Consider the following 15,681-nt stretch of genomic DNA (forward strand, 5'->3'; position numbering starts at 1 on the left):
TGTATCAGTCTAGAGGGGTGGGATGGGCAGGAGACAGGAGGGAGATTCAAATGGAAGGGGATATATGTATATCTGTGGCTGATTCATGTTGAGGTTTGACAGAAAACAAAAAAATTCTGTAAAGCAATCATCCTTTAATAAAAAAAATTTTTTTTAAAAGACATACAAAGGAAAAACTAGTTAAAAGATTATTTTGTTTCAATATGTGCAAATAAATTTTTAAACCTGGGGGAAAAAAAAGTTGTGCTTTTTTTGGGGGGCTGGGGGCTGCACTGGGTCTCTGTCGCTGAGCACAGGCATCTCTAGCTGCAGCAAGCCAGCGCTACTCTCTAGTTGCAGTACATGGACTTTTCAATGCGGTGGCTTCCCTCATTGTGGAGCACAGGCTCTAGGGTGCAAGAGCTCCAGTAGTTACAGCTCATAGGCTTAGTTGCCCCATGGCATGTGGAATCTTCCAGACCAGGGATCAAATCTGTGTCCCCTAAACTGGCAGGCAGATTCTTAACTACTGGACCACCAGAAGAGTCCTAAATTAATTTTGATACAAGGAGTATGGTAGAAATCTAAGTTTCCAGATGGCCTTTGAGTTGTTCCAACACCATTTATTAAATAACCCTCCTTAAAGGAAATGCTGTCTCTGTTGTATATTAAATTCTCCACAAATATACTTGACTCTGGCTTCTCTGGTGGCTCATTGATAAAGAATCCGCCTGCCAATTCAGGAGATCCAAGTTTGATCCCTGGGTCAGGAAGATTGCCTGGAGAAGGACATGGTAACCCACTCCAGTTCTTGCCTGGGAAATCCCATGGACAGAGGAGCCTAGCAGGCTACAGCCCATGGGGTGGCACAGTCAGACATGACTTAGCAACTAAACAATGCTCGACTCTATTCTGCTTTACTGCACTGCCTATTCTTGAATTTGGTAAGACTAGCTTCCTCTCTACCCTCATCAACCTACTCTTTGCTTTATTTCACTAATATTTTTTTTTTTTTATTTCACTAATATTTTATCTTTCCAAATACTTGTCATTCATTTATCTCCCCTTCCTTTCATATAGGTCTTTCATATTTCTTGCCAAGTTTATTCTTAGCTCTTTTATTCATTTTGTGGCTCTTATTAAAGCGGCATTTTAAATTCTATAACATTTTCTAATTAGCTGTTATTTGAGATATGCTTACAAAATTCCTGATATTGCTTTTGAGATATAAATGCAAATAAGATACAATATTATAGCATACCAACTATATAATATATACTTGGAAAGTAGCTGGGGAAGAAAATAGTTCAGAGTCCTGATACTGGTTTTACAGACCAAATAACATGGAAAATACCAAGGTTAAAATATGTTACTATTCAGAGAGTGACAATGATTCTACCTGAGTCAAAAATAAGTGAAGATAAATATTTGGGAAATCAATACTCTCATCCAAAAACAAAAGATCTGAGAAATAAAAACAATCTATTCTTATTACTACTCACAACAGTGAAGGAGTTCTGGCATTAACCCATTGCCAGTTTACTAAAGGAGAGTATTCGATTTTTGATGTTATAATGAGGGCGCATTCTATAAAGAACAAATATAATAAAGTCGTATCAGTAATTCTAGAATGTCTTATTCATAACCTAAAACCACACACACATCCCCACGTGCTTGACTCTTTTTCCCAAAGACTGACTGACTAAAGGCCCCGAGGGTTCCTCAGTGATCTCTATAGGTAACACCTCTACTTTTGGGGACTTTTACACCAGGGCTCTTTTAAGATAAGATAAAAAGACAAAAACAAAGGTTTTTTTCCCCTTTCCAATAACTTTTTTAATTAAACAGAAAACAAGACTAAACAACATAAATTAGAGAAATAAATCACACATACATGTCCAAAGGTAAAGCAAAAAGAGGGTGGCAACTCTCACAATCTTTCCTTTTGCTTTTATCTATTTAATATACCTTATTCTTAGAAAGTATAAAATGATTTACTTCATAAAAAAGATATGATAGCTCAAGCTATATTTCCTAGTAGAGCTAAATCTTATGCTTTGATTGAAAATAATATTATTATATAAAGTAACTGTTGCCAAGGCTAAGAAATTCCTGAACTGGACACAACCCAAGGGGGCAGGGGGACAGAGAAGGAATCTCTGAACTTAAAAGTGTTCCAAAATCTCAGGAAATTGTTTTTAAATAAGAGACCACCCAAAATAGCTCCAAAGTATCAATTATATAAACTAAGCTGTCAGAAGCATTTACTTAAAAACCTGTTTTCATGTGGCACTATATAAAGCAAAGTTGCTTTCTAGAAGGATAAACATATTGAAGATAAACAATAATAAAAGGCAAGTTATCAGTGTTTGAAGAGTAGTGGAAACTGATACATGGGAGTTAGGTAAATAATGTAAGTAAAGAAACCATTCATCCAATTAATAAAGCCTAAATAAAGAATCTCAGGTGACATTCACTAGAAAAATTGCAAAGGTTAAAATTATCCTTCATTAGCCCAAAAACTGTGAGAAAAGAAGTCCCAGTTTCACCGAGATTACTTTGTCCTAACACCTGGCACAGTTTCCATAACGCTTTTAACTTACCTTCCAACCAATGCTGCTGTGCACTTTCTCGTTCTGTCACTTACAAAGCCAAACTTCCTCTGAAAGACTAATTTATGTTTATTGCCTCAACTTCCTTCCCCACCTTCAAGTCAATGACTCTTCAGCTCATGTAGTTTGGTTTCCCATCTTACCATAATACATAAAATTACTTTTCAGGATCATCAGTCAACTTCTTATTGCTAATTCCAAACTCACCTTTCAATTACTTTCTCTGAAGCTAGCACTGTGTCGAGTCTGCTGAATAAATGAAGACTGTTTCCTCCACTATCAGTTATAAGTATAGCACAATCTACACTGCAAATATCTACTTGATTTTCAATTCTAATTTGTTCAGACTGTCAGACAATACCAAGGGCACTGAGAAATTTATAGCAGATATTTGTGAGCAGCTAGCTTCAGTACTTACATTTAAGGTTTACACTAAAAAGTATCTGGCTGTAAGAGTGCGGGAAGGGAAATGCCAAGGAGTAAGGAAACCTTTTATAATCCAGAACAAACTTTTTGAGTCTTAGTATTACCTCATAGAACCATTTATAAACTACATACACTATATAAATGTCCACTGGTAAAGAGAATCTGTTAAAGAAACATAATAAAATGGCCAAAACACAAAACTAATGTACTTTTAATAGCAGTACTGATTGCTCTTTTTAAATACTTAAGTTAGGATTGTGATTTAAGTAGAGAAATGAATATAGTTTCAGGCTGACAAGCAATCTGAAACAATCTTATTCAATTTATTTGAAAGGTTAAAAAATACTGAGACTCAGCCAGATTAAATCATTTATTACCCAAAGCCAAAAAGCTAGTGTTACAGCTGTGACTGAGAATATGGGGTACTTCCCCTGGCACTCTAGAGTTTAAAATTCCATGTTTCCACTGTAGGGGACAAGGATTTGATCCCTGGTCAGGAAACTAAGATCCTGCACATCGCGTGGCAACGCCAAAAAAATTTTTTTTTAATTTGAAAATAAATTAAGAATGACTTGAAAATCTGGAAATTCAATTTAATATTTTACCTACTAAATTTTTTGACTGAAAATTTTACATTTAAATCAATTGATTTATTTTTTAGGCCATACCATGTGGCATATGGAAACTTAGTTCCCTGACCAGGGATCAAACCTGTGCCCCCTGCACTGGGAATGAGGAGTATTAAGCACTGGACCACCAAAGAAATGCTCCTACTAAATTATTTTAACTCTGATTTTCCACTTCTCTAAGAGCATATAATTAACTTTCTTTTAAAACTCTTCTAAGCACTTATATGTGCGAACAAATCAACTTCCTTCAAATGAGAATGTTTAAAGGTACACATGTCAAATTCTAAGATTAATAACAAAAAACCTTCAATACGTTAAAATATATAATACTGGAGACAAAGACCTGGTATATACTAATTACTAGAAAAAGCTGCTGAACTATTACAGTAGAGAATATGAACAAGATGGTTATAATTGTTGGAGAATTAAATTAGCCTTAGATATTTTAAACATCTTAAGAGGTGAATTCTGAGTAACTAAATACATTTTTTTGGCCACAAATGTAATTTTCCTATGGTTACTAATAAAGTGCTTTCATAGGAAGACTGTGTTTATTTAAGCATAACATTTCTTCACTAGATAAGTCAAAGTAAATCATCTAAATACAATAGGTTTTAGGAAGGATACATGTACTAAAGAATCGCTGTTGGAATGGATCTGAATGTGTGAAAATCTTTTGTTAAGAAGAGTCCTGAAAGCTCCCTAGTGAAATAGCATTAAAGACATTTTGTAAGTGTGTTGGATAGTCTAAAAACTTAGTTTTAAATCTATTTTAATTTGGATAAAAATAATTCTATTTGCTGCTTACCTATTACAAAATTCTCCCATAGAGGTAAAATAAAAAGATTTAGGTGTGCAATGACAACTTGGACAAGTTGCAGCTTTAAAAAGCAAATGGGGATGGGGAGGGGCTGAGAGACAAACTCTCACTCTTCTTTATTCTTAATATATAGATGTTACTGCTCTGCTACAATCCCAGACTCCCAGAACTGCCTTTGTTGAAATAATGAAAAGTCAATTTACGCTCTGAAGTAGAGAGTCAGCAGTGCTGGCCAGATACTCACCGAGTTAGGGTAGTTCAAGTAGCAGATCTGACAAGGCATATCCTGTGCTGATGACCTTGTATTCATCTGGCGTGTTCGAGACTTTTTACTTGGATTAATTACATGACACTCAGCAAAGAGCTTCTCCAGGTTTCCATCAAAGTACCTGCATTATTTAAACAGAAAGGATGAGAGCCCTGTAACAGCACACTGTTAGAGCTCTCAAAAACCTGATTTTCTATAAGGAAAAGCAAGGAAGTGAATTAAACCAAGACCATATTCTTTCTTGCTCAAAGAAAATGTATTGTATGGCTACAAACTGTAGCAAACAGAAGTATATGTATAGGAAAGCAGATAGAATTTTTGCTATTTTAACATTTTTTACTTTGTTTTTATCCTGAGAAGTTAAGATATTAGTATATTAACAGCACAACACCTAAAATCTAAGAATAAATGTTGTATTATCTCTAGCGGTACCTTATGAAGAGTGTGTTTTAATATAATAGGCTAGGCTATATTTTATACCAATGAATTAATTTTATTAATAATTTTAGTTCTACCAGTTTAAATATACTAGCAAGTAAACTACCCACAAAGCATACTTTATCCCACAAATCATTTAAAAATGAAACTACTACATGTGTCTCTTTCTACAAAAGACTTGCTTCCTAAATATTCTTTGAAAATAATTTTTAATTTATTAGGGTAGGGGAAGAAGGAGGAAACAAAAAAGTACATATTTAAAAGTTTTTATATCAAATAATCTATATATTGATTTTTTCATATAAAGTATGTATGTATATATACAGAAGTAGTTCACTAAGATATCAAAAGCATAGTATTGCAAGTACTAGGCTAGAGAGTTTCAACTAAACTGTAAACTTCTTGACAGAAGATAGGGGTAAATACTTAGCACAATGTTTCCCATTAACACAGTTAAGACATGGTCTTTGGTCTCCTGAAATATCTTAATATTCTACACAGAAAAGCAACAGATTAAAGAAAAAACTTTCAATTTAATCAGCAAAAATGTTAACATGGAATCTGATTAACAGATACTCAAAAGAGTTTCCCAATAGTTTTCATGAAAGTCTTGTTCAGGCATTGTGTCAAAGCATTTACTCCATCTCCAGAACATCACTCATGAGAACCACCATCACTCTCTAAAGACAAATAAATATCCTTTTATAAATGCTTTGACTACAATTATGTTTCAATGAAATGGTCGTGTTAGCAATCAAAATGTCAACATATTAATATAAAAGTGGAACGATATGAAGTTGTCTCTGATGATGCAGCTAATCAAAATATACAGAGCAGATAAATCAAATGCTTTTCTACAAAAGTTATCTTTGAAAAACACATAAGATATAAGTTTTATCTGAAAAGTTGAAACATATGAAGAAAACACTAAATATGAATAGGTATACCAAATAACCCTTTGTTTTTCATTTAAAAAAAAAAAATTGTGGTCACAAGGAAACACAAACTCCAGTCATCCAAAACTTGAAAATTAACAACTAATACTTCGGTGAACAGTCTAGACAGCATTCTATGCAAACACAAATAGACATGTGCACATTTGATATAATCTCACATTCCAGGCTTATCACCTGCTTTCTTCACTAAACGATATGTAACAACACCTTTGTCCATGAGCATGGGGCTACATTATTTTTCACTGTTGCATTAATATTTCTCTGTAGGTATATACTATAATACACTTTACCAACCTTATACTGAAAGATATTTAGAGATGTTCCACATACAGACAATCCTAGATTAAAATCCTGCTCCATCTGATGGGGGAAATATATCTAGACTTGTACTTTTTTATCAGTGAAGCTGAATATATTTTTCTGTGAAGATACTGCAATTCAGTTTATGAGTTCAGCATGTAAATGAAGAGTAATCCTTTGTTTTACAGACTGCTTTCTTCCCAGTTTCTAACTTGCCTTTGAATATTGTTTAACGATGTTTAACTGCCACTTTTAATTTTTATGTAGGCGAATGTACCATGCAACACTGTTGTGATTTACGGGCTTCATAAACTTTAAAAAAATTATCTCTATATGCAAAGACTACAGAAATTCACTCATGATTTAGGCCTTTCCTTTAAACTGTTTCCATTAAAACCGTTGATTTACGTGGAAATTATTTTTGTGCAATAAGAAGAAAGCAGGGGTTCCATTTAATTTTAAGCCAAATGGCTAGTCACTACTGAAGGGTGTTTCAACTACTGAAACACTTCCTTCTACCTTAAAGGTATCAATTTAAACCTTATCTTCTTAAATCTTGACAGTTCCTCCTCTTCCAATTAGGTAAGGCTCCCTGTATTACATCCTCACAGTCTTTTGTACTCCTGTGTAACAAATCACATTACTAACCCTGTAATCACTACTTATGCTTTTCCTGCGAAAGATAAAGTGAAAGTAGCTCAGTTGTGTCCAACTCTTTGTGACCCTGTGAGCTATCGCTCACCAGGCTCCTCTGTCCATGGAATTCTCCAGGCAAGAATACTGGAGTGTAAAAAAAAAAAAAAAGAATACTGGAGTGGATTGCCATTTCTGTGATCACTATTTTATGTTTTCCCTACTAGAATGTAAACCCCATGAGGACTATTTTATTACTGTAGTAGCCCTAGTATCTATAAGCGGTCAATTTCTTTTTAGAGAATAAAGAATAACTTCTTAATGATAATTAATAATAAATCTGAATTTCTTTATTTAAGACTATTTCTTAAAGATAGCAATATATTATAGTTTATATTTACATTATATTTTATATTTATATTTAAATTATGTTTGTTCTGTTTATATTTATAGTTTATTTATATTATATTATAGTTTATAGTTTTTGGTCCATTCTAGAAGGCAAATAACTTCCAAATACAGCCCAGGTAAACAGAGTGGAGAAGTGAAAAATCAACTCATATTGCTGGTCATAGCAGGCAGGCCAAGAAATTTTGTTCATTTAATTAAGTTCCATTTTACAGAAATGTAACATTTAAAATTTTTATTCATCACATGCTCTGTCCACCAAAGACTTTGCTATGGTTATTTGGAAAGACACTGAAGTTAATTTATTTTTATAGACATACCTTAAAATGGCTATTTAAACCAATTTTGCCAACTGTAAATAATACATTGACTGTCCTTATATAATACCCTATACTCTATAGTTTAGGTTGGAACTTCCCAGAACTCTTCCCAGTTGATTACCATTTTACATAATTTTTTCACTAATTACATTGTTTTTACATTATATAGCTTTTCTTTCAAGAATAGTAAAAACTGCTTTCTATTTCCTAAGCCTGACAGCCCTAATTACTTAGACATAATTAAAATGTTGGGTTTTAAAAAATTTATTGGCCTGCCTCGGGCCTGAGTTTTGGCACATGGATCTTTTGCTGTACTGTGCAGGATCTTTCACTGCGGTGCAAGAGGTCAGTACTTGCAGCACAAGGGCTTAGTCCTCTGTGGCATGTGACCAGGGGTCAAATCCATGTTCCCTGCACCACAAGGTGCATGCTTAACCACTGGACCACCAGGGAAGTCCCTAAAATGTTTAATTGTATTCAAATGCTCATTTTAGCCAAAATCCTACCCATGACAACCTCCATTTCTTCTGGTACCTGTTGTTACTGAAGTCTTTAGTAAAAATAATTCTCATTTTATAATTCAAATTATTTTTCAACTGACATATATTCAACGTTTCTTCATTCTTGAAGTTTAGTTCTATAGGGTTGATCTTAGCATTTAACTTTCTCTTTCAAAATGCCAATTCAGGTAGTAATTATATCAAGAGCTTTTAGCTATTAAGACCTGCTGGATTTACACCCAATCTTTGTTCATTTGTCCTCCTTACCTACCATCTACTAATTCCTTCTTTGTCCTTTTCTTCTCTTACATGTCTCCATTTTCCATAGTACCTGCTCTATTTCTGGCTATTGACAACATGCTTTCAATACATTATTGACCAGGGGATTTTTGCAGAAACACCTGTGGCCCGCAAGTTGTTATGCAAGTGAATACTTGAAAGGTCTCCCGTCAGTAATGTTCAGGTAACAAAAGACATATTAATATGTCTCTGGTCAATAACGAGTTAACTTCTGCAAGATTACTGCTTGTCCCTTTTTTTCCCTCCTTAGTTCTGTCAGCTTCCTTTTCATCTTGTTCTGTTATTTCAGCAGTTTATCTTTGATCCCTTATCTCAAAGTCTATTGCTTACTTTAATCTTCTTAAAAGAACAAAGAAGCTTTTTTTCAACCTGCTAATTATGACAGTTTTATAAGGACTACTATGCTCAAGAATATACTGGATTCTTTAACTTCTCAGACTTTGTATACCTGGGTCACTACATATTTGAAAGTTCCTTCAGTTTGCTGGCTTTTACATACATCCTTGCTGGTCAAAACAGACCAAGAGAAAAAGAGACTAATTCAATGTAAGGCAATTTAGTTCAAGTACCTTGCTTAATGAGTTAACACACACGTTTCTCTCTGCTTCACTGACTCCAGTACACAACTGCAAAGATTATGTAGAACAATACTATCTTCCTTTCCTACAAAATCTAACTATCCTTTTGAGAAAATCATACTGATGAAAAGAACATAATGGCAGTGTTGCTCTTTTCCTTCAGTTGGGACTTTCTTTGGTGGGGCAAGGGCATAATGATTTCAGTATCCCCACTCCATCTCTCACAAGGCCTAGGTTTTTCCAGATTAAGATTGTTAGAAGGGCTGGGGATTCCCTGATGGTCTAGGGGTTAGGACGTCATGCTCTCAATGCTGGAACATCATTAGATCCCTGGTTGGGAAACTAGGATTCTGCAAGCTGTGCAGTGCAGCAAAAAAAGTCAGAAGAGCAACATGAGAGGGTCTTCAGTAAGGATTATATACCCTCACCCTATAGTTCTTTCTGTTCATTCATTATGTGTGCAGTTGTGGGATCTGAGTTCCCCAACCAGGCACCAAACCTGTGCCCTCTGTACTGAAGTGTGGATTCTTAGCCACTGGACCACCAGGGAAGTCATTCAGTATGTTTTCAGAAATATAGTTAAGCAAACTGGCACTTAATCAGCCAACTCTCCAGAATATTTAGATCTAAATTTTTCATTTTCCTTGAATATGAGAAATATATCAAGTAATATGAATTAAATTTCAAGGCAGGAACAATAACAGCTTAAAAACTAAGTCTGGTTATAGAAGTATATATATATAGCTGACTAATACGTCTTCTTGAATTCCAAATGACTGGCATCATTGTTTGCCATGTCAATAATTTTGTCATTATGAGTTTTTCTTAAAAGCCACTTATGTTAAATGTGATAAGAATTCAGGGAATAAGGCAATCGGGGTGGGGGGGGGGGGGGATCATACAACACAGGTCAGGAGCTAGAACACCGCTAGTACTTTAGAAACCCTCCAAACACCTCTTTTTTAGTAACAAGCTGGCTCCCTGCCAGAGGTAATCACTACCCCATTTTACTACCTAAATATCCACCCTCAAACAGTGTAACTTGTTTTTGCCCGTTTTTGAATTTCATATAAACAGAACCATATTGAGGCTAGGTATTCTGTTGAGTTTGTTTTCCTTTTACCAAATATAATGTTTTTAAGATTCATCTATATAGTCAGTTGTTGTGCTACTTTGCTTTTCATTCCTGAATTATATAAACATACCACAGTTACCTATCTATAGACACCTGAGTTGTTGTAGCTTGTGGCTGGTATGGGTAACAATGCTATGAACACACTTACATATAACTTTCAATTTAGACATGCTTATTTTTCTCTATGTATCTGGGAGTGGAATTACTGGGTCAAAGATATGCAATTGTATTGCTGCTAATTGAAAAAGAAATTTTTATAATTCTAAAGTCATTTAACAATTTATCTGTAGACTGCTTTGGATTTACAATATACACCATTCACATCAGTGATTACTAACTGTCTAGTACCTGCCTTACAACCACTGTACTTTATTATTATTGGTATACTACTGGCTAGGATCTCCTTCAGTATAATGTTGACTATGAGCAAAGATAACAGACACCCATGTCTTGAACTCCATATAAAAGGGAAATATATTCAACATTTCATCATGAACTATATCTCCTACAGATGCTTTTATAGATTTTTAGATTAAGAAAGTTTCCTTTTGTGCCTACTTTGCTAATGGTGTTTCTTTTTAAAGTCATGAATAATTGCTAATTTTTAGCAACTATTCCTCTGCATCTACTGAAATATTATTCTCATTTATTTGTTCAAGTGACCATATTTGACTGTTTCAAGTTAAACCAACCTAGCATTTTGGGATAAATCTTGGCCATGCTGGATTATTAACTCTTTTTATGTATGGCTGGATTCAATGTGCAAATATTTGGGGCTTTTGTTTCCCTTGGCATCCATGTATATGATAGAAACTGACATGTAATTTTCCTTTGGGCTTTAGTATCAAGGTTGTGGTAGCTTCAAGAAGGTAGAGCAAACTCTTTTTCTGTTCTCTAAAAGAATATAAAGTTATGTATTATAAGGTGAGAATTTCTGTCTCATTAAATGTTGGTCAAAGTTTCCAGTGTATCCAATCTGCACTTGGACTTTATGTAAATTTTTGTAAATTGCAAATTCCTAAGAATTTATCCATTTCATGTAAAATTTCAACCTAGTTATTAACAGTATCTTTTTTTATTAAAGTATCTTAGGATTCAAAGGGATATTCCTTTCATTACTGATAATTTGTGCTTTCTTTTCTTGACTAATCTCATCTTTTGTCTTCTTGATCCCTTTTACAGTATGTTTCTTTTCCATTTCATTAAAGTCTCCCCTGGTATTTCTTCTTGTACATACTCTCTCTGAATTTATTTTGTTCTTCTTTTTCTATTTGACATATCTAGCTCATTAACTTGAGACTTAAGATGAATGCTTAGCTCATTACTATTCTTATACATGCACTTTACATGTATTTATACATGTTTTAGCACAAATTAGGCAGCAGTCTACAATTATTTTCCCTTAACATTCAAATAGTTGCTTAAATAGCACTTATGAATATTTGAAACTTTAACAAACATGGATAGAATGTGAAATACTGGCTTAAAAAAATACAAACGCTAAGTACAACATAAAGCCACTTTAATATTAATTTTAAAAGATAGCACTGTTTCTAAACACATTTCCATGACTACAGTATTCTAGGTAGTATTCTAGATTAGCACTTATTTTCTTTCATCTACTGAGGGATCATCTTACCATCACTTCCACTTTTAGTACTGGGAAGTCAGCTATCCTCTGGAAGAATATAATATATACTTTCAATTATCTATTTTTCCTTCTACATACATTATATATATATACACACACATAGTTTCACTTTTTGCAGGTAATCTTTCTTGTATCTTACTGCTTTTATGATTGTCTAAGTTTACACGTTTACTATGATGTTTTAAAATGTAATTTCTTTTTACCATATTTCATAAAATGCTTTGGCACCAAAATTGATGATCTGACCAGAAAGTGAAATGGGAAATTTTTCACACAAGTCAAATTATCAATATTGTTGGACTGTAAGGTGCCATCAACTGAAAGATGCATTTAGATTTCAGACAGATATCTAAGGTGTGAAAAACTACATCTTAGAATCAATAAAACAGCATTTTACTATGCATCAGTCAATTCAATTCAGTCGCTCAGTTGTGTCCGACTCTTTGCAACCCCATGAATCGCAGCACACCAGGCCTCCCTGTCCATCACCAACTCCCGGAGTTTACTCAAACTCGTGTCCACTGAGTCAGTGACGCCATCCAACCATCTCATCCTCTGTCATCCCCTTCTCCTCCAGCCTTGAACCTTTCTCAGCATCAGGGTCTTTTCAAATGAGACAGCTCTTAGCACCAGGTGGCCAAAGTATTGGAGTTTCAGCTTCAACATCAGTCCTTCCAATGAATACTATTATGCATGGGAACAGTTAAATTCTCTTACCAATCTAGAAAAATTAGTCACTAAACCTTCAAATATCACCTCTGCCCCATTTTCTTTTTCTAAACTCAGTGGAGACCTTCTTGTTGAATCTTTTATGTTTCTTCTCTTGTTTATTTTCCATCAATCAGTGTGTGTGCATAATTCTGAACAGTGTTTTGATTTCCTATTAGGTTGGTGCAAAAGTAATTGCAGTTTTGCACCACTGAAATTTGCAATTTGATATTGGAATACATTCTAAAATAAATGTGGTTATGTTATACATCATTTTAATGCACAGTTCTTGCTTTATGTTTTTTGCTAATGACTTATTACTTGCTGTTTATTTTATAAGTATTTTACACTGTAGAAATGATGTTAGACATAAAAAGAAAATTCGAGTGATTTTATTCAAGTTCAAAATTGGTCATAAAGCAGTGGAGACAACTTGTCACAATATCAACAACGCATCTGGCCCAGGAACTGCTAAGGAATGTACAGTGCTGTGCTGGTTCAAGAGGTTATACAAAGGAAACAAAAGCCTTGAAGATAAGAAGTGCATTGGCTGGCCATCGGAAGGTGACAATGACCAACCGAGAGAGCCATCATGGACGCTGATCCTCTTAAAACTACGGGGTAAGTTGCCAAAGAACTCATTGTCAATCATTCTATGGTCATTTGGCATTTGAAGCAAACTGGAAAGGTGAAAAAGTATGGTAAGTGGGTGCCTCATAAGCTGACTGTAAGCCATCATTTTGCAGTGCCTTCTCTTATTCTACATAACAACAAACCATTTCTTGATCTGATTGTGAAGTGCAATGAAAAGTGGATTTTATATGACAACAGGTGACAACCAGCTCAGTGGCTGAACAGTGAAGAAGCTGCAGAGCATTTCCCAAAGCCAAACTTGCACCAAAAAAAGATCATGGTCACTGCTCAATGGTCTGCTGCCAGTCTGATCCACTATAGCTTTCTGAATCTCAGTGAAACCATTACATCTGAGATGTATGCTCAGCAAATCAATGAGATGCACCTAAAACTGCAATTCCTGAAGCCAGCATTGGTCAACAGAAAGGGCCCAATTCTTCTCCATGGCAATGCCTGACCACACGCTATACAACCAAGGCTTCAAAACAGAATGAATGGGTCATTTATTTTTCTGGAATTGAGCTGCAGGAGTTGCTTGTATATTTTTGAGATTAATCCTTTGTCTGTTTCTTCATTTGCTATTATTTTCTCCCAATCTGAGGGCTGTCTTTTCACCTTACTTATAGTTTCCTTTGTAGTGCAAAAGCTTTTAAGTTTCATTAGGTCCCATTTGTTTAGTTTTGCTTTTATTTCCAATATTCTGGGAGGTGGGTCATAGAGGATCTTGCTGTGATTTATGTCGGAGAGTGTTTTGCCTATGTTCTCCTCTAGGAGTTTTATAGTTTCTGGTCTTACATTTAGATCTTTAATCCATTTTGAGTTTATTTTTGTGTATGGTGTTAGAAAGTGTTCTAGTTTCATTCTTTTACAAGTGGTTGACCAGTTTTCCCAGCACCACTTGTTAAAGAGGTTGTCTTTTTTCCATTGTATATCCTTGCCTCCTTTGTCAAAGATAAGGTGTCCATAGGTTCGTGGATTTATCTCTGGGCTTTCTATTCTGTTCCATTGATCTATATTTCTGTCTTTGTGCCAGTACCATACTGTCTTGATGACTGTGGCTTTGTAGTAGAGTCTGAAGTCAGGCAGGTTGATTCCTCCAGTTCCATTCTTCTTTCTCAAGATTACTTTGGCTATTAGAGGTTTTTTGTATTTCCATACAAATTGTGAAATTCTTTGTTCTAGTTCTGTGAAAAATACCGTTGGTAGCTTGATAGGGATTGCATTGAATCTATAGACTGCTTTGGGTAGAATAGCCATTTTGACAATATTAATTCTTCCAATCCATGAACACGGTATGTTTCTCCATCTGTTTGTGTCCTCTTTGATTTCTTTCATCAGTGTTTTATAGTTTTCTATGTATAGGTCCTTTGTTTCTTTAGGTAGATATACTCCTAAGTATTTTATTCTTTTTGTTGCAATGGTGAATGGTATTGTTTCCTTAATTTCTCTGTCTGTTTTTTCATTGTTAGTATATAGGAATGCAAGGGATTTCTGTGTGTTAATTTTATATCCTGCAACTTTACTATATTCATTGATTAGCTCTAGTAATTTTCTGGTAGAGTCTTTAGGGTTTTCTATGTAGAGGATCATGTCATCTGCAAACAGTGAGAGTTTTACTTCTTCTTTTCCTATCTGGATTCCTTTTACTTCTTTTTCTGCTCTGATTGCTGTGTGTGTGTGGGCCAAAGAACTAAACAGACATTTCTCCAAAGAAGACATACAGATGGCTAACAAACACATGAAAAGATGCTCAACATCACTCATTATTAGAGAAATGCAAATCAAAACCACAATGAGGTACCATTACACGCCAGTCAGGATGGCTGCTATCCAAAAGTCTACAAGCAATACATGCTGGAGAGGGTGTGGAGAAAAGGGAACCCTCTTACACTGTTGGTGGGAATGCAAACTAGTACAGCCGCTATGGAAAACAGTGTGGAGATTTCTTAAAAAACTGGAAATAGAACTGCCATATGACCCAGCAACCCCACTTCTGGGCATACACACTGAGGAAACCAGATCTGAAAGAGACACGTGCACCCCAATGTTCATCGCAGCACTGTTTATAATAGCCAGGACATGGAAGCAACCTAGATGCCCATCAGCAGATGAATGGATAAGGAAGCTGTGGTACATATACACCATGGAATATTACTCAGCCATTAAAAAGAATTCATTTGAACCAGTCCTAATGAGATGGATGAAGCTGGAGCCCCTTATACAGAGTGAAGTAAGCCAGAAAGATAAAGAACATTACAGCATACTAACACATGTATATGGAATTTAGAAAGGTGATAACGATAACCCTATATGCAAAATAGAAAAAGAGACACAGAAATACAGAACAGACTTTTGAACTTTGTGGGAGAATGTGAGGGTGGGATATT

General features: G+C 34.9%; 1 protein-coding gene across 2 annotated transcripts in view; it reads right to left on the reverse strand.

Annotated features, from left to right (window-relative positions):
* The window catches only part of ARIH1 (ariadne RBR E3 ubiquitin protein ligase 1), a 99,856-nt gene that overhangs the window by 29,206 nt on the left and 54,969 nt on the right, over window positions 1-15,681 (reverse strand). For both annotated transcript variants that reach the window (XM_061157922.1, XM_061157923.1), the window contains one exon: window positions 4,711-4,855. In XM_061157922.1, the coding sequence (XP_061013905.1) occupies window positions 4,711-4,855 (145 nt within the window). The remainder of the gene's footprint in view (window positions 1-4,710; window positions 4,856-15,681) is intronic.

The sequence above is a fragment of the Dama dama genome, chromosome 12 (assembly GCF_033118175.1).
Source record: "Dama dama isolate Ldn47 chromosome 12, ASM3311817v1, whole genome shotgun sequence".
NCBI classification, from domain to species: Eukaryota; Metazoa; Chordata; class Mammalia; order Artiodactyla; family Cervidae; genus Dama; species Dama dama.